General features: G+C 40.2%; 1 protein-coding gene across 2 annotated transcripts; it reads left to right on the plus strand.

Annotated features, from left to right (window-relative positions):
- The first annotated feature begins 905 nt into the window (after positions 1-905).
- MASTL (microtubule associated serine/threonine kinase like) lies at positions 906-18,521 on the plus strand. Of its 2 annotated transcripts, none has more exons than XM_064704058.1 (12): positions 906-1,107; positions 1,758-1,895; positions 3,296-3,435; positions 4,174-4,262; positions 5,566-5,672; positions 5,980-6,115; positions 6,706-6,878; positions 8,048-9,274; positions 10,099-10,237; positions 13,535-13,648; positions 13,739-13,840; positions 15,286-18,521. In XM_064704058.1, exons 1-12 carry the CDS (start codon positions 913-915, stop codon positions 15,441-15,443), a joined length of 2,718 nt encoding a protein of 905 aa, XP_064560128.1. In that variant the 5' UTR covers positions 906-912; the 3' UTR covers positions 15,444-18,521. The 2 variants fall into 2 exon arrangements, with proteins under 2 accessions (XP_064560128.1, XP_064560129.1); XM_064704059.1 differs by lacking the exon at positions 906-1,107 and adding an exon at positions 1,340-1,473.
- Positions 18,522-19,395: the final 874 nt, after the last annotated feature.

A 19,395-nucleotide genomic window follows, 5' to 3' on the forward strand; every position in this document is an offset into this window, starting at 1 on the left:
ACTGCAACAGAACAATTATGATCAGAGTGAATGAAACATGAACAGCCATGCACATGTAAGACCAACATAAAATCAGTAAGGCAAGGGTTAAAAAAGTGACCTAGAACACAGCCGAGAGCAGTAAAACTGGTAAACACTGAGGGCTGTGCAGTGTAAACAGAGCAGAAGGCCTGTGCTCTGGGAACAGGAGGATGGCAGCCAGGTCAGAGTACACTGTAAATGCCATCCCTGCCCCTGCTGTCACAAGAGGGAGGCAGAATGTAGCCATGGAGATACCCAAAATAAGAAAACAAATTGTGGAACAACCATCTAAGATAAATAGCAGATGAAGTAATCAAGAATTGGTGGGAAGCAACCGACTGCATTAATCTAACTGCTGATCAGCACAGACCCGCCCAGGGAGCGGTTTGCCATTGCTGGCTCAGAAAATGCAAAGGGACAACGAGGGATGAACGGCAGCAGTGAGAACTGGACAGGGCACGTTCTCTGGCAGACAAGCCCTCCCGGCTGTGCCATTTTGAAGGCAGGTCTTGGAACTATCAAGTATGAAAGTATGAGAAAATTATACAAAAACAGAATATCCTTGAGTTGGAAGGGACCCATCAAGACCATGGAGTCCAACTCCTGTCCCTGCAAAGGACACCTTCAAGCCTCCCATAGGAATGGGAGGACAGAACCTGCTCACAGCAAGTTACAACCTAGAGCCAAGCAGGAGAACCTAGATTCCCACCCTGGCGATCAGCCAGCCCAGACGGGCGGTGGTTTGTCACGGGCATGTTCTGAGGGCGGCACAGGCCGGCGGCCGCCCCGCGGGCTCTCGCGAGAGCTCCCGTTGCCGTTGGTGACGGCGCGGGCGGGACGGGACGGGGCGGGGCCGCTTTGAATCGCGGCGGGCCCGGGGCCGGGCGCGCCATGGCACCCGAGCGGCCCGGGAGGGAGCGGGGCGATGCCCCCAGCCCCAGCGCCGCCACAGCCGCCGGCTCGACGCGCGTCGAGGTCCCCCGGCCCCCCTCCATTGAAGAGTTCACCATCGTGAAGCCCATCAGCCGCGGCGCCTTCGGGAAGGTGTACCTGGGCCGCAAGGCGGGCCGGCTCTATGCCGTGAAGGTGAGGCGAGGCCGGGGTCCGGCGCTGCTGCCGAGCAGCCCTGTGTGGGAAAGCGGCGTTCCCGGTATGAACCCCGGGCCCTCCTCGGGGAGCGGCCGCTGCTCGGGCACACCCCGCTCTCACCTCCCTGGAGTCCTGGAGGGTTTGGTCAGGGGACCTCTGATAACGACAGCTGCTTTTATAAGTACTTTAAATTTAAATAAGGGGAAATAACGGCAAGAACCTTGCCAAGCGCCAGGGTGCTGTTGGCCTCTCGCCTGTAAACAGTTGCCGTAGCTGAGCCCCCTCAGCTGCTGCGCCTGCCGGGGGGTAAAGCAAAGCCTGAGAGAGAAGGCGAGGATAAAAGATAAAAAGCGTTCTTGCTGAGTAAGTAGTTTAAGAAAACTCAACAGAAACCTGTTGTATTTTCTGTCCTTGCACAAAGGGCTAAAATCTAGGCTTGTTGTTACTAAGAAGCTTGCCAATTAGTTGTGCAAACTTGACTTTGTGATTAAAAGGATAATAACAATCTACGTAGTACACAAAGAGTAGGAAACATAAAAACAGTCATACAAAATAGGCGTCGCTCTGCAGATCTATATGTCTCTATGCAGTTTTATTATGAGCATTTTGAGGTTAAATTATTTGTGTGCTCTGTTTTGTTTTTTCAGGTGATGAAAAAAGCAGACATGATCAACAAAAACATGGTTCACCAGGTGCAGGCAGAGAGGGATGCACTGGCTCTCAGTAAAAGTCCTTTCATTGTGCACTTATACTACTCACTTCAGTCAGCAAACAACATCTATTTAGTGAGTAAAAAAATGTCTGTGGCATTTTATGGTAGTCTTGAAAACTGAGCGTAAACGATAGTGATATCTCAAAACATTTTTGTAATGGTATTCCTTAGTCACTTTTGCATCTTTCTCAGAATGGTTGAAGAAGTAAAATATTTCTTTCTCCGGTGTCTTTGAGCTCTTTCTGCTCATGTTCCCCTCTGTTACAGGAGAAACTTAGAATTTCTAACAACTGCTCTGTCTTAGAAATATTAGGGAAAACAAGAAATCATTCTATTCAAGCAGATGCCAAATGACTGGAAGATACTCCATGGCTGACCTAAAGGAAATCTATTTTACTTATTGCCAGTGCTCAAATTTTGTTACAGTTGTTGGCCTACATGACAAGATTATAACTGAGTGGCAAAACTAAATGCTGGTCCACGCAGAGCACTGTGGAGCACAGCAGGACTTGTGCATGGGTTCATGTACTGCTTCCACGTAAGGATTCAGACTCTGCAAAGGGTCTGGCACAATTTGTGAGGGTTGCTGTAAGCACACACAGGGAGCAGCGTATGAAATTCTGAGACAAGGTTGCTGTGCACTCCTACAATGCATTTATATATATGTGTGGAAGAATATTGTGTATTGAACTGTAAGTACTGATGAGATTTCCTGACCAAAACCCCATAAATGCCTTCTTGACATCAAAGAGTGAGTTTCAGACTTCTATTTTATTTATTGCTGACTTCTATTTTATTTTGAGTATGACATGGACCATCATAATGTGTTTGCATAATGGCCTGCTGGGTGTATTTTTTTCCACTCATTTTCATGTGTCTTAATTGCACACTAACTCTCACTGCATTTTTGATAGTTTGTACTTATTTCACAAAGTTCAGGTCTTAATTTAATATTGTGTATAAATGACAGCAAGATAAAGTATTGAGATACTTTGATTTGTGTAGAACAGGTTGTCTTTGGCTTCAGGCCTTGAGTTTCACAGGAATGCTTTGCACTTCATTTTCTATACTATGGAAATATACACTATTAAGCTAAATATAGATTAATATATGAATATAAATATAGGTTAAAATACATAATATTCAATATAGAAATATGGAACATAATATAGAAAATTTTCTGTAGTTAGCTCTCAAAAACTGTAGTCAGCTTTTTAATTAGCTTCTAAAAGTAATCTAGGCAAATAAAATGAGCCAATAGGCTACACAAAGAAAATGTTTAATGCCTGCTGTTACAGGACACTTCAATTATTTTATCCAAGTGAAAAATATTGTGTGGGAAATTAGGTTTGAACAAAGGTACTTCTCTCTGCTTCTGCTCCTTGAAATCATACTTTTCTAGGGGTGAAAGTTATTTTGTATTTTACTTCCAATTTTGAAATGTGTTTTAAGTTTAAAATGCTTGAATGGCAGGTGATGGAGTACCTTATTGGTGGAGATGTCAAATCTCTTCTGCATATTTATGGATATTTTGATGAAGAAATGGCTGTTAAATATATTTCTGAAGCAGCATTGGCTCTTGACTATCTTCATAGGCATGGAATAATCCACAGGTGAATTTATTTTTTATTTTTCTTACAAATAAGTATTTGGTAGTTTGGGTTTTTTACTTTTTCACTCTAACACATAACCATCATTTCATTGTGGCAGCTTCCACAGGCACCTCATTTGCTGGAGCTGCTGGAAGCTCTTTGTGTATGTGTGCACTGCAGCAATGCTGTGAACCAATGGCTAAAATCAAACCTGTGCCTGTGTGCTGAGCACACAAACCCACAGAGCTTTCCCCTGCCAGCTCTTTGCCAGTCCAGAGCTGGATTGGCTGTGGTGGTTCAGGAGCCCTCTGGGTACTGCACACCTGGGCCTGTGGGACAAAGGGACGCTGGTGATGCTCCCCCAGAGTGAGGGCTCTTTTTGCATTCAGCAGTGCTGCAGAGAGCACAGATGAGAACTCTGCTGGAGCTTTGCTTGTCACCTGTAGGAGCTGCACATCAGTGAATGTTATGATGGTGCTGCTTGTGGAGGATGCTTGTCAAGCCTGCTGAGGCACAAAATATGCAACTCTTGACATGCATGCTGATTTTTACAAAGCCTGAGATGTTTGTGCCATGTTTAATGCTGAATACATTTGATTCATATGATGTGTTCCTTGAACTGGAATCTTCTGCTGGCTAGGAGATGTTACTGTTAAACAGCTCTGACCAGTGTTTTGTATTGAGTGTTTCTGGCCAGTGAACTTCCTTCGTGTTGCTCAGTGCTCTTTTTGCTGACTCCAGCTGTATTCATATTTTCAGGGACTTGAAGCCAGACAATATGCTCATTTCTAATCAGGGACATATAAAGTTGACAGACTTTGGGCTTTCCAGAGTTACTCTGAACAGAGGTAAGAGTTGTTTCTATCCTTTTGGTTGTGTTAAAATGTATTTCTGCATCACATTTCCATGTTCTTGAATACTTCACATCCCTGTCAAGGGTGCCTTTCAGTTAAATAAGTGCAAATGTTGCAGTAATATCTGATTTCTAATAGGTAAGTACTGATTAGCTACATGCTGGTAGGGGGTCTGCTCTTAGCATTGCCCTTCAGAAGGTAAGATATTTATTCTTGGGACAAGGGTGTATGAAATATGATCTAGAGCTCTTTCTTTGGAGGGATATGGATTTCAAAGTTTTCTGAAGTCTGCTAGGAGATTTCAGTGGGTGAATAAATAATTCTGGCTTGTTCCTGTTTCTCTGACTACTTCTGGCCTTCAATTCATGTCTCTCAGTCCTGTATAAATTAATTTCCAATAAATTAACTGGGACATTCCAGATATTAGTTTGAGGGATAAGGGGAAGATCAGCTCAGTGCTTTGGCATGTGAATGTTCTCTTTTCAAGCAGAAAATATAGCTGATTAGTCATGACTGTCTGGCACAGGCTGCAGATGTTAAGGTGAATAGCCAATTTCTGAGCTGGTTTGTAGCTCCTTGGCCAGATCATCCAAACTTATGCTGCACAGCACCAGCTCAGGTGTTTTCAGACAGCTGCTGAAGGGTACATCCTTTTGATATAGTTAAAGGAATGTTGAAATTCAGAGTTGTCTATGGAGTTTGATTCATGGTTTTAAGAATATAAAGGAAAATCCTGGATATTCTGTATTTTTTATGATCTACTGCTTTAACTGATGTTCTAATGGGACTGGTTATTGTGTCTAGTTGAACATTATAAGAAAGCTTTAAAGCTACTTACTGCTAGTGAGCAAAAAAAAAAAAAAGGTATCCAAGGTTGAATTTTCACCTGTGAAAAATTCTTGTGTAAGTTTTTTGAGATGTCTTTTGGAAAAAGAATCAAATTTAGTATCCTATTCCACAAGCCATAAGCTGGAACTGCTGCCTAAAAACCAAAGCTGATATCAAATTAGAAAATGTAGTGCTTTTTGCATAGTGTGTTGGAAAAGAAATTTGGCTTCTACAACTTCTGTATGAATAAATGTTTGGATGTATAAGAAAAAACACGTTGTGTTAAGTAAGAATTTACAGGTAGGTCTTCAGTTGGTCTTGGTGGCTTCATTTGTATATTTTTTGAGTATGTGACTCAATTTTTTATTTGGCTTCATGAAACTTAAGTAAATGTCTGCAACTTTGCCTTTTTTTAATATCAAAATGAAGGCCTGATCTATTTGATTTTGGATTTTGTTTTCTTCTGTAGAGATAAATATGATAGATATCCTTACTACCCCATCAATGGCAAAGCCAAAACAGGACTATTCACGTACTCCAGGACAACTGTTGTCTCTTATCAGTTCTCTGGGCTTTGTAAGTAAATTTTCACTGTCTTTGAAATATTTAATTTTAGTTTATTTACTATCTTAAATTCAACAGTTGGCATGATAAGGCTATTCTTGCATCTCTTCTGCCAGCTGGTAGAATGACTTGTGATGTGTTTAGAGTGTTCTGAAATTCTGATGTGATTATCTTGGACTTTTGAATTGCTGACTTTTTAACGAGCGTGGCCAAGCTCCAATGCAAATATAAAGAATGGGTGAAGTTACACTCTCAATCCTGGATTGAGAATTTGTTCAGACTCCATTAACTTTGAACTGTGCTTCTTTCTGCCTGTTAGTATACTCCTCCTGTAGGAATGAAAGTGCCAGGGCACAAATCGAGTCCAACATCCGACAGTCCGCATGGAGCAGTTTCTCCTGTACCTATGGCCCAGAAGGAAAATACCCCTCTTTCAACTAAATTGTTCAAAACACGTGAGTATAACCAGGCTTGTGCTGAGGAATACTCTGCCTGTAAGGTTGTGGTCTTTTAACTTTATGTGAGTAGTTTGGGCCTACTTCATTAAATGTGATTCTGTTGGTGTCTTGCTCTCCACCATTCCTCCAGTGCTTTACATATGACACGTTTTCACCTACACTGCTTATGTCATCTTCTAAAGTGGTTTTGTTTGATTGGTTTTTTTCAAATCATGACCCCTGAATTCGAAATCGCCCTGTAACATTTTATGGAAATAGTGTCAGTTCTTGACATACTTTCAGTGGAAATTGTTAAATAAAGCAATGTATGCTTTCATTTAAATTTTCTTCTCTTGCTGATTTCTCATTTCTAACCTGAAATGAGAAGGAAGGCAGCTATGCTGCTAATGTTTATACTGCTTTTACATTCTTGGCAAGTTCCTAATTAAAAAACTGTGTAAATTGACTATGCAGGAAAGATGACAAGAGAAATTGTTGTCAGCATAGCTTTCCTTAGCTTCCTTTGATGTGAAAGCTTATCATAGTGTGAAGTCAGTCAGTACATGTTGCCTGTTTGTATCAACATTTGAATTTTTTTTTCTCTTAAGATCTGGATAATTCTCAATTAACACCTGTGATGCCAGCGAGGAGTTTAACTCCTACTCTGCTTCAGTCAAGAAACAGGTTTGGTACCTCCAGTGTCAGTAGTCAGTCTCACACACACCTGTCCAGTGTGGAATCAGAAATCTGGATCAGCCCCAGGTGCAGGAAAGGTGTAGAGGTCAGGACTGTTTCATCCTCCCACTCTAAATTTAAATTAGTTTGTACTTGTCTATGCAAATGTCTGCTATTTATTCTACTTGCCTCGGTTATTTCAAGTGTTGAGAAACTTTCCTACAGTAGAAGGAGCAAGGGTTGTAATTTGTGTTGAGTAGGATTTTGGGTCAAACCAATATAACCTTTTCCCTCAAACAAATATTAGTCCTTTGCAATATAACAGGAGAAGCAAATGCTACTGATCCTGCAGCAAAGGAGTGAAAGCTTCCCTGACCATCACTGCTTTAGCCCTATCCTGCACAAGATGGGCACTGCTGGGAGCAGTGGCTTTTTGGAAGCTGACCTTGTCCCTATAGCTGTATTTGCTCAGCATTTTGGGGGAAAGAATTTATTTAAAAGACAGAACTTGGGAAAACAACAAAATCCACTTCAAACTTCTAGTAGCTGTTAAACTGAAAAGTTTAAGGCTTTATTACTGAAGGGTTTTGAATCAACTAACCAACTAACCTAACACCAATAATTATAGCTGTTGATATTTTATCCTAAAATATTTTATCCTGTTTTAATGTGTTCGTGAAATTCTGCACAAACACAAACCTAAAAGAAAATGCTGTGTTATGTAGTTCCTTGCCATGATTCCTATTTAGAGCATACAGAACAACTTACAGAATAATAAATTGTTTTAAATGTATCTATCTGTTTCTTAGGCCTTGGTTTTGGTATTATGTTATCAAAACATTAGGGACATCAGATTTTCCTTTTGTCATCTCTGAAGTGTAATATACCACAGGGTACTATAATGGGGTTCTTTCCTTTGGACTTTCTTTGAAACTGAAAACTTCTGTAGCTTCTTAAAATAAAGTCACAAATACAAAATCAATTGCTCTGTTTTTTCATCCTTTGGCATTTAAAAATATGTCATTTTCTATTGTATTATAATGAGCTTATTTTATGTTCTTAAAAGAAATCAAATTACAAAGTCATCCCTTATTTGGTTTTGATTTTTGTTTATATTTTGAAGTATGGTTTTCACTAGTAGTAATTAGAATGAGTAATGCTTGCAAATCTGCATTTCATTATGTAGGTTGTAATAAAGCATTTCAAGTTAAACATTTCTATAATGCTGTAATCATATTTTTCTTGATACTCAAAATTTAATGTGCTTTTTTGCAGCAAAGTGAAGATGAACCTCGTTCTACAACATCCAAAACTAGTAACAGTGGGTCAGCTCTCCTTTCAAGTGCTATATTGCCAAATAGCAAAGAAGTTTTAAAGAGGAAAGAACTTGAGTCTGCCATTTCTCCCATTGCCAGCAATGAGTCTGGCAGCAGGCAGAAGCTGGGAAGTGAACATTTGGATATAACAGATACTCCTGTGAGCACTCTGAATGTGAAAGTAGTAAGAAAGTGTATTTCTGAAGACAAGATTTGGAAAGAAAAAGTCTTTGTAAATAAAGGAGACATGACTTATGAAACAGTGGAGATTTCCAGACTACAACAATCGCTTTCAAGGCAGAATGAGCCTGTGAAAGAGGAAGTAATGTTTGAAAAGCCAGGTGTAAAAAGAAGCTTTGAATCGGTTGACACTAGTCCTTGTCAGGAACTTAACTATGTTAAAAAAAGCAATGCAGAATATAAACGTGGCTGTCAGATCTCAGAGTTTGCTGCAAACAAAGGGACAGGTTTGACAACAGAAATTCAATCCTTAATGCTTTGTAATGATGGATGCCTTTGTGACACCTGTGAAAGCAAGGAAGAAGTTAAGAGTTTTATTGGTAACCAGGAAACAGCAGAAAGATTGCTTACTCCAACTGTAGCTAAAAATCTTATGTGTGATCTGGATGCAGACTGCGGGAAGGATGATGAAAAGGAGTACATGAACTCCAGTTTTTTGGTCACTGATGATGAAAAACCTTTAGATGTCTTCAGTGCAGATTCTGACTTACTTCCTGAAGTGTCTGTTACAGAAAGCCATCTAGAAAAACAGCTTTTAGATTTGGACAGAAGTGTTAAAGACCTCTCCTTTGAGGAAGCAAAACCTGAAGGTGTGCTGATAACATCACCAGAGTCCCGAGATGCCTTACAGGATGGAGAGGAGGCACATACAGTCCAGAACTGCAAGCCAGTGCATCAGAAAAAGGATAATGACCAGAAACACGTGGAAGAAACTTGCCTTGACACTGTATCTTCTCCTTCAGCAAAGATGAAGGAAGCACTGAGTCTCTTCAAAAAAAATGCCGTTGCTTTTCGGAGTTATAATAGTCCAATCAATCTATCCAATATATCTGAGCCATGCAGCATGGCTTCCTTAGATATAATGGATCTTTCACCTGCCTGCAGTGGCTCTTACCCAACAGCTATCACTCCATTACAGAAAGGAAGACCATATCAGGTCTATCAGGTAGGTAAGGAGGCAGACAGAAACTTTGTACATGCATTGGACATTAGGGACCTGAAATTATTTCAGTGGTAAATTTAGGGAAAACTCAAATAGTTTGAGTTAGTCTGTCAAAATGACGTCTGTGGACAGGGCCTCACTTGCTGCACTTGTGTGGCCAAAATTATCATATCTGTAAGAATTTAGCAGTAGCTTTATGTTCACTGGTTTGTCTTTGGCTCAACATGCACTGACTGTCCATCTCTGAGAAATCTTTGCTGTTACAGTGAACTGATTAAAAAAAAGCTGTGCTGTTTTTTCTCATTCTGCTCCTAGTGCAGTGCCATATTTTCTGTGAGCAGTTTTAGGTTTCCTAATGTAATGGGAAGTCTTTGTTGGTTCTTTTTTGGGGGGGGGGGGGTTGGGTTTTTTTTTTCATTATCCTGCACTCTTCCCATGACAGTGTGAATGCTGTTCAGCTGCTGGTAAGGTGCCATTGTACCTGCTAGTTTTTTTATAAATCCTGCTAAAAGTGATGGTGTAACATATTCTGTCAAGTGCCAGTTACAAGCCTATTACAAAGATTGATGTGAACAGTGATAGCTGCTGATGTGACACTGGAGGGAGAACTTAAGGAAAAGTTTCTCAAAGAGTAAGCATCTTTAATGCTTCAAGACTGTTGAGATAAAGCAATGCAAGCACATTTCACACATGCTTTTCAGGGAATGTTTTGTAACTTGTTCTTGGCTTGAACTTAAGTATCAATTGCTCCATCTGTGACTAAAGCTGGAGCTGGGAGTTTGTGAGCTGGTTTTGTTTGACATGTGAGTCCTTGTCCCATTTTTCAGACCCCTTACCGGGGGGATGCTGGCACACCGTACAGGACTCCAAAGAGCGTTCGAAGAGGAGCTGCCCCCGTGGAGGGGGAGCGCATCCTGGGGACCCCAGACTACCTGGCACCTGAGCTGCTTCTGACACAGCCTCATGGTAAGTGAGGCACACCAGCATCTGGCATTACCTGAAAGATGGCACTTGACATTTCTAAATGTCTTTAGAACTGTAAACCCTTCAAGCGATAAGATTGGAAATTGTTCAAAAACAGCTAGTGCTAAGCTTTTGCCATCATGGGTGGCTGTGTTTGCTTCAGCTGCTCCTTCCATCCCTTTACTGCTTTCTCATAACCAGAGGTTTTGGTTGTCCAGCAGCAGGCTTGCTGCCAATCAGCATTGGAAGCTGCTTTGGCAGCCTGAGACTTGTATGTGGCTTAGGAGTAACAACTTGGTTATCCTGAGTGCCCTTAAAGATTCTTTGGGATGGGAAAGGGGAAATTTAGTGAAATTTTAGAGTGAAAGGCTTAAGCCTCCAATTATTTTTAGAATGTTTTCTGTGTTTATTGATAATTAAGTGTTATGTGAAGCCAGACCATTGTATGAAGTTGCCTTAAAATCAGTTATTGAGTTGAGTGACCTCATGAAACACTTCAGACATCTGATAGGATCTTCTGTACAAGGGTGCAGCACTAGCCATCAAATTTTTGGAGGCTGGTTTTTTGGGTTTGTTTGTTTGTTTTCAAAATACTATACTAAAATAGCACAACTTTGAAGGGCATAAATGTCTTTGTCTCAGATTCTGAGGTCCACTGAGATTAACAAAAAGTCTGAAGCAGTTTACTGCTAAATTGCAAGAAGTATTAACAAAAATTAAATGCAATGTGTCTACCTCTAATACAGTTGTTGATGTATAATTGCATTTTATTTCCATCCCAAAAGTATACTACTATTTTGTAGAGCTGCAAGTCTTGGGAAGATTGCATGAGAGAGAGACTTAAATTGAGAGGCAGTTATTACTGTCCTGTGGAGCAATAAAATTCTGTTAATATAAATTAACTGAAGTTCTATTAAGAGATTTAACAATTTACCATTAAAAACTGAAAATGCTAAATATATGTGATTGTTGTTTTGCACTTCCATTTAGGGTTCCTGGATATCTGGCAGGTGTTAAAACTGGATAATATTTTGGAAATGTAATCAGTGCTACTTAGACCATGTGAAACTTGGTCACAAGGTGATTTCTCTGTGGTTACTGGGTTTTCAGGACTTCAGTGAAAACTTGCAGAATCTGGGGTTTGTGTCAGGAAATAAGTCTCCCTTTACCTTCAGTGAATCCAGGGTTTTTGAGGCTTCAAATTTTCCCTCACTAAATATTTCACATGTTGAGTTGCTTGTAAATGTACTTTTAATCCTAAATTAATCATGTTACAAAACTATTTTATTGTTGTTTCTAACTTAGATTTAACATTGCCATCTTTCCTTATTGTGGAATACTGTCTTAGGGGAAAAAAAAAATCTTCATTCCTATGCCATGGAGAATCATACTTGATATTCAATGTTTGTATTTGTTATGGGGTTTTTTCGGGCAATAATTGTAATATTTTTACTTCATTGTCTTTTCATATGCAGGGACTCTGATCTCTGGTGAGTTTTCTATATTCTGTGCAGAGCTGAAATGTTCAGCATAACTGAACAGTCAAAGTATAACCAGATCACAGTTTCTGAGAACATTGTTTGGGTGAACAATGTTTCTGTGTAGAAAGACATGTCCAATATACCTCCACATGAAAATGTGTGATGCTCACAGAATCAGGAAACAACATATCAGTGTGACTAAGCTATCAGAAATCACACGTGTGAACATGTACTTCAGAAGGAAAGTCAGCATTCTTAAATTGTTTAACACAAGGTAAAGCCAGAGACACTTTTCTCATTGCTGCCTTTCACTTCATTGCAGTCAGTGTCATTCACTGTGCCTAAGGGTGAAGAAGGTTCAGGTGCTCAAGACCTGGTGTTATTGCTTCTTGCTTCAAACCACAGAACCATAGAAAATCCCAAGTTGGAAGAGACCCACAAGGATCATTGAGTCCAACTCAAGTCCCTGCCCAGGACAGCCCCAAAGTCACAGCATGTCCCTGAGAGCACAGCATGTCCCTGCAAACACTTCTTGGGCCCTTACCAGGCTTGGTGCTGTGGCCACTTCCCTGGGGAGCCTGTTCCAGTGTCCAGCCACCCTCTGGGTGGAAAAACTTTTCTTGATATCCCACCTGAACCTTCCCAGCACAGCTTCATGCTGTCCTTTGGTCCTGTATTGCAGGTTTATGGTAGGAGTTAATCTCATTTAGTTAGACTTTGTGTGGGAAAAATTGCTGCTGAAACCTGGTTATTACACTGTTCAGGTTGTGATCTTATTAGACTTTGACTGGAGCTGGGAGTATTTTAGTGAACATCCAGGTACTCTTAACAACAGAGGATGTGAACTCACTGCTTTGATGTGCTTAGCTTGGTGGGCACTCTTACTGCTGTTAGGACATGCTAAAAGTGTATTAAATTTCTGGCTAACAATCTGGTTTTCAGCATTTCTAAACTTCACAGCAGTCTTTGTGAAATGGCTCAAAACATTCATTTGCTTGGAGGTGTCTTAGGTTTTTCTCTATGCCAAAAAAGCCAAGAACAATTAGATTTATTATCTTTCCAAGTTTTGGGGTTTTTTTAACAGCAATTGTGGCATCTGTTCTTTATATGGTGGAGTGGGCATGGCTTGAAGATGCAGGAAGCTTAGGATGCATGCAGTGGTGTCTGGGACTGCTTTGCCTGCTGGTTTCAATGTACATTAATAGGAGAGATTGGCAAAATGACAAAACCCTGGCATGTGGAAAACCAGAACTATTTAATAACAAAGCAGAGATAGCCAGTAACTACACATTGCCCCAGTCAGTTCAGTGTAATGGAAGGCAATGCCAGCTTCATGTGTGCTGGCTCGTTTCTGCAAGCTGTCTTCATGATGTTCATCATAATTTAGACAAACAAAAATGAAGTTCAATGGTCTGAAGTTTTGGAGACTTGTTAAAGAACTGAGAGAAGGGCACAGACAGCAACATGGAGCACTTACCCAGGCTCTAGTCATGAGGCATCTATTTCTTATCACAAAACAATGTCCTGGAGGAGTTAGCTCCTGGATTCTCTGGGATGGGAGTTGAGAATTAGATTGTTACTAAGAGCCCCCTTGGTTTTATCAGTAAACCCCAGTATTATCCATAATGAATTAAGGAGCAGAGTGGCTATAAAAAAACCTTTTAATATATTTTTAATCTGCATGTATATTAAACACAACCTGTCTCTTCATAATTTTCAAGAAACTTGCAGAATTTAAACACTCTTCAGCTTTTGCTAATCTCAAAGTCTTTGCAAGTATCGTTTTTGAAAGTGTAATTATGTGGGTTTATTTTACCAGGTTCTGCTGTAGACTGGTGGGCCCTTGGAGTTTGTCTGTTTGAGTTTCTAACGGGAATTCCACCTTTTAACGATGAAACACCAACACAGGTCTTCCAAAATATATTGAAAAGAGGTAATCTGCTTCAGTAATCAGAGCAAGTATGTATTTCCAATATTTGTTTAATAGTTTGAGTTACCAACTCCACTCTCTTCTTGTCTGTAGACATTCCCTGGCCTGAGGGTGAAGAAAAGCTGTCTGATAATGCCCAGAATGCAATAGATCTTCTTCTAACAATTGACACTACGAAGAGGGCTGGACTGAAGGGTTGGTATTAAAATTGTTCTTCGTAACTTATTGCAGATTTTTAAGTGGTGATTTCCTCCTCCTGAAACTTAGGCTGATAAACTTCAGTGCCTCCCTAGGTTCCATGTATAGTACCACAGCACTTAACAAGTTGTGGTATTTTCTGTATTTCTTGTGGGGTTTTTCCTTTTTGAACAAGGTAGTTCTGGGGCTGGATTGTTTTGTTGATTTTTAATTTTTTTAATTGAACTTCTGTTTTGCTTTACTGCTGTTCTGCTATGCATTTTTAGTGTTAGGCATCTGATGTCCCAAAGTTCTCTCTTCTCTAATGAGTATTTGGAATTTTTAACCTAAATGACATTGGGAACCTTGATTAAAAGATGATATTTTGGGAGAGAAGCCTCCTACAACAAACAGTTAATTCAGAGAGAGCAGGTTTTTTTAGGAATCAGCCTCTCTTTACTGAATGCAGAGGAGAATACAAAGTTGGACAACATATACTATACAAAGTCTACTTTTTTTTCCCTTGTAGAAGGGCTTAAACATTTCCTATTGTTAACAGTGATTATGCTTTTTTTTCAAAAAAGTTGATAATGGAAAGAAATTTAGAGTGAGATACTTTGGAAATAGAGAAAGAAATCTTATGAGAACTGTTCAGGAAATCACTAGAGAAGGAAATTACTATGGAAAGGCTTACACATAAAGAGACTAAATGCTAGAAGCTGAAATCAAGCTAAATTAAAATAGAGAAGGTCAATATTATGAATGAAGATTATTATGTCAGCAGACAATTCTGTGGCTTTGATAGATCCCAAAAAGCAATTTGAAGGAGTTTTAGTTAAACACAAGTTATTGTCTTTGTTTCTGGATTTTAGAGTGGAATCCAAATTGCCTGTCAAGGGCAGAATTTTAAAATAGATGACATAATAGTTTCTTCCTATCTAAGCTTCTGCAAAATTCATTCTTTGTCAAGATTTACAACTGTATCTGGCCTCTTTGTCCAATTTATAGTCCACTGAAGTGAAGTTGGATGAGTAGTTTTCAGAACAACCATTAAGTTTTTCTTGTTGCACTTAAGTTTCCATCAGTGTCATCTTCTCTCCCCTCTCCCTTTTATCACTACAGCATGAAGCCTTTGGTACTGGGAAATCCCAGTTATGTTGTTGTAGTGCTGTGCTTCTCTAAATTCAATCTTTCTGGGTAAGAGCAGCTTTCAAGCTGCTTTTGGCTCAGTGGAACTGTATGGAACAGGTTCCCTGGGTGGGGGTGGCAGCAACTTGTCCTGCCAACAGTTTGGTCCTACTGAAGTTGGGGTTAATCAAAGCCCAATTGCAATTTGCACTTTTATGAACTTGTAGAAAAGGAATATAGAGCAAATCTCCTGACAGTTATAGATAAGGGAACAAAGTGACTGTGGGGCTTGGACATAAGGAAGTTTCTAATGCTGATGTGAACTTCTGTTTCAGAGCTGAAGCATCACCCCCTCTTTCACGGGGTGGACTGGGATAATCTCCAGAACCAGACGATGCCATTTATACCTCAGCCCGATGATGAGACTGACACCTCTTACTTTGATGCTAGAAACAATGCTCAGCACCTGACTGTGTCTGGATTTAGCTTATAGCATCAAGAGAAGTGGACATTCTCCATGGTTTTGCACACTTACAGGTTGTCTTGTAACCCTAGTTTGGTATTGACTAAGTTTCCTTGCTGAATTTAGTGTGTTTCAAGTTACCAGCCTATTTTTATTCTAAAGAGAAACTACTGTATGAAACTGGTATCAAGTGCCTTCGTGCTACTTGTTATCTCCTGCACCTTACTGAGAGGCCAGAGCATTGGGCTTCTTGGACCTAGTAACTCTTGGCAATAATGGGGCTTTTTAATAGTAATAATTATTCCAGTTAGGAAGTGTGGTGTTATTTCCCAGCTAAACATAATAGGGAAAGGATATAAAGGAATTGTAATTGTATCTAATTAATAACTTAGCTATTGATGTTTCAGTGTTGTGGCAAGCTGGTTTGGGAGCAGTCCTGTCTGAGCAGTGTGAATATATATCCACTGTGCAAAACTGGTCATTTCTATTCAAGGTGGAAAACTGAAATCTTAATGCAGCATTGCAATGTCTTGTCTTCTGTTTGTCCTATTCCCAAGAAGGGCTGGGAGGGTACAACAGTTAATTCCAAGTTAATTCCAAGTTCATTTGGCTAGAAGTGGCACATGAGGCTGGCAGGAGACTATCCTGTCCTAGAGAAATGGGGCAGGGAGAGGATACTTGGGGCAAGTCTGTTAAACAAATGCTTTGCTGAAGTTGTGGTGTTGTAACCCCTTGGGCTGTAGGAAGCTGGACTGAACACACATTTTAGCAGTTACTGGTTTTATATCGAAATGCCCACTGTGTGTGTGTGTGCTCCCTTGTGTCAGATGACAAGTGACAGATGATTTGTTTTCTAGCAAGCAGTATTCATACTGAAGTATTAAAGACTATAATATATTGTAGGCTAACAGTCTGTTTTGTAAACTCACAGCCAGAGCTTGGATTTTGACTAGAATATAAAATAGAAGTGTATGTTCTATATAAACCTGAATTAGGGGGAAGTATATTTAAATTTATATTTAAATGCAATACAACTCTTGTGTCTGCTAGGTTTTAGAGGTTTATTTGTAGGTAATTCTGTTTAAATAGTTTTCAGTATTTTTCTTGCATATGTATCTCTAACTTAAAGAAGATTTTAATTTTTCAGGTTAATGAAATGAACATGTTAGATAAAGATCATTTGTGCTAGATGGTGTTACCAGCCAAGGGCCATGTGCCAGAAGCCAAGCATTTTGCCAGTGATTTTTGCCAAGTGCCTTTTAGTTTCATGAACTGACTCTTTTTGTAGCAGTAGTGAGCTGTCCCTTCATTACCCTGCTTCCTGCAAGACAAGATTTATTGATGGAATTCTGAGCAGAGTCTGCCAGGCTTTCTGCTGCCCCCTCAGGTTGCTGGGAAAGGAATGGGAGTGGTGAGGAAAAAGGAAGTTTCCTAGAAAGACCTAAAGAGAGCTGATTTTTAATAGCTCAGAATGACCAATCCCAGTTCTTGTTATGAAAATTCAATTTTGTGAAACAGATCTTGGCAAGTTGCAAAACATACAGTGAATTTCACTCCCTTTGCTAAGGACTGCAGTTTCAGAGAACTTCTAAATTGTTCAGTCACACTGCAATTGTTACATGATGGAAAAGGTGCAAACAAATGAATGCACTACTGAAGCAGTATTCATAGACAACATTCTCTGAAAGTGATGAGAAGTTCTTCAGTGGTTTTGCTGTGTACTGTTAGAATATATAAACTGGGGTAGAAGGGTACCTTAATCATTGGTACTTTATGCAATTTATTCTTCCATTTCTAGTAATCTAGTTTAAGAAAGCAAATCTTAAGAAAGCAAATCTTATGATTACATGTCAAAGAAATAAGAAACTGAACGCCACAACAGCTCTGTGTCTTCAGTGCTTTGGAAATGGTTACACCAGTTCCCATTGGTGGTGTAACACATTCCCATCAAGGTGGAAGAAACTTCTTGCACTGGTAATAGTCTTCTTTAACCCTTTGAAATAGTTCTTAATCATCTACAAGGGTCAAGTAAGCTTCTATAAAAATCTTATCCTAAAAGAAAATTGTGGTATTTCTACCAGTTGATTAATGCAAAAGCATAGAATTAATACAAAACCAGTTGATTAATACAAAAACATAGAATCTGTAGAACAGTAAATTGGCCAATTGACAAATCTGAATGTTTAATATAAAGTTATCACTACACTGCTGTCCAAAATTTAAATTTCACACAATTAGCCCTGAAAATATTGCAATATCCTGTTCTCTTAATTATCTTGCATTTATCCAGGTTATAGCAAACATGGAGTTAAATGTCAGATGTTGATTGTTGAGATTTGTGATGTTGTGGGCTGTTCTGGTTGGTGGGGCTTTCATCTTTTGTAAAATGGTGAATCCTAGCTTTATTGTTCAACATGGAATTCCTTATCAACTCAGTCCCAGTGGTTTTGTCCCAATTGTTGCTTGACTTGAAATACTACAGGTGAAAGTTTAAAAGGTACAATGTAGTAGCTGCAAGAGATCTCGTGTTTCTTATTAGTGAAGATCTACAAATAACAGTGTAGGCTGGCAAAAGTTTCTGATCCATAGAAGCTGTGGAATACCACTTGGCAAGTCCTGCAGCTGTCACATGGTGCTCCCTGAAGGCCTAAACTTTATGTGCATAATCTACACATAAACTCTGCAGCTTCCAGGTTATCTTGGGAGACAGTTTATCAGCCATTACATCTGAAAACTACTGGAGAGTTCAGTGTTGTACTTGGTTACACAGAAGCAGCAGTTTTGGATGGTTATTCCCAGCCCTTATGTGCTGTTGGGCACACCTACACATGGGGCAGTGTCTGGGGACCAAGGTGCTGAAGTGCTGCCCTGTGTTGTTGAGCTCAGAGATTCCAGTTTCAGCATGATTGGTTTTACCACATGCTTACTCTGGCAATAAAATGCATTCTTTTCCTCTCTACTTCATTCTCCAAAAGTTCACTTTGCACTTCAAAATTCATGCTTCAAAAATTCACTTTACTTTTGTGTAAATATATAAAATAAAATAGTGCAGTTGTGCTGCTGCTGCTTCTGTATCTTGTTTTTCTTTTGCTGTGTTACTTTTGCCCCTGCTGGGAGTGTGGCAGATGGATTTTTACACAAAGAAACGCTGAGTGCTTCCCAGTACCTCAGCAAAGGCAGCGATTTTAAGTTAGGAAATACCTCTTACTTTCAGTACAGGTCTGTATGCCCTTCAGTTAGCTCATACCTTGCTAGGCCCTGCCTGGAGGCTTCAGTAGCAGCTCCGTTTGTGTGCTGAGATGGCAGAGTCCTGAGTGGTAACTCCTGCAGGGTGGGAGTCTCCTCTGCATAACTCACATGAGTCAAGAAAGGATGGGGCTCCACCTCCTCAGCACCTGCTGTGCTGCCCCAGCCCCAGAACAAAAGCAACAGAGCCCTGAGGATGGAACAGCTGCACCAGGCACACACTTAGACCCAACTCTGCTTCTGTGCTCTCAGCTGAGCAGCTCTGAGGGGATGGAGTGTCTGATCTGCTTTGATACAGAGCAAGCTTCAGGAGCAGCCTGATTTGCTGCAGGGAACCTGACTGATGTTTGCTTCACAAGAGCAGTCTGGGGCTGGGTCTGGCCCTTCCAGGGCTGTGCAGAACTGTTCAGGCTCCCAGCCCTCCTGCAGAGAGCACAGGCTGAAGCTGTGTATCCCAGCTCTGAGCTCCAGCCTTCTGCTCATGCTCTGCCTCCACATCAATGCTGTGTCTCTTTGCACCTGGGCAAATGATAAAAAACCAAAACAACCAGTTTTCCTTACCTTTAAGCTGAAATACCTGCTGGCTAGGAACCTCTTCAAATAATGGTGAGTTTGAGATAGGCCCAGTTGTGAGTTACAAGTGAATTGTTACTCAAGTGATGATGTTTTGTATTACAACTTCCAGGTTGTGACTGATTCTTCATGATACAGCCAGCAGGCTCTTGTATACACAGCA

The sequence above is a fragment of the Zonotrichia leucophrys genome, chromosome 2 (assembly GCF_028769735.1).
Source record: "Zonotrichia leucophrys gambelii isolate GWCS_2022_RI chromosome 2, RI_Zleu_2.0, whole genome shotgun sequence".
Lineage (NCBI taxonomy): Eukaryota > Metazoa > Chordata > Aves > Passeriformes > Passerellidae > Zonotrichia > Zonotrichia leucophrys.

What these genes read in the sequence shown, in the direction of transcription:
- MASTL (XM_064704058.1), top strand. Translation starts at nt 913, where the DNA reads ATGGCACCCGAGCGGCCCGGGAGGGAGCGGGGCGATGCCCCCAGCCCC. An exon ending in GCCGGCTCTATGCCGTGAAG is followed by an intron (nt 1,108 to 1,757) that starts GTGAGGCGAGGC and finishes TTGTTTTTTCAG; the next exon opens with GTGATGAAAAAAGCAGACAT. An exon ending in GGTGCAGGAAAGGTGTAGAG is followed by an intron (nt 6,879 to 8,047) that starts GTCAGGACTGTT and finishes GCTTTTTTGCAG; the next exon opens with CAAAGTGAAGATGAACCTCG.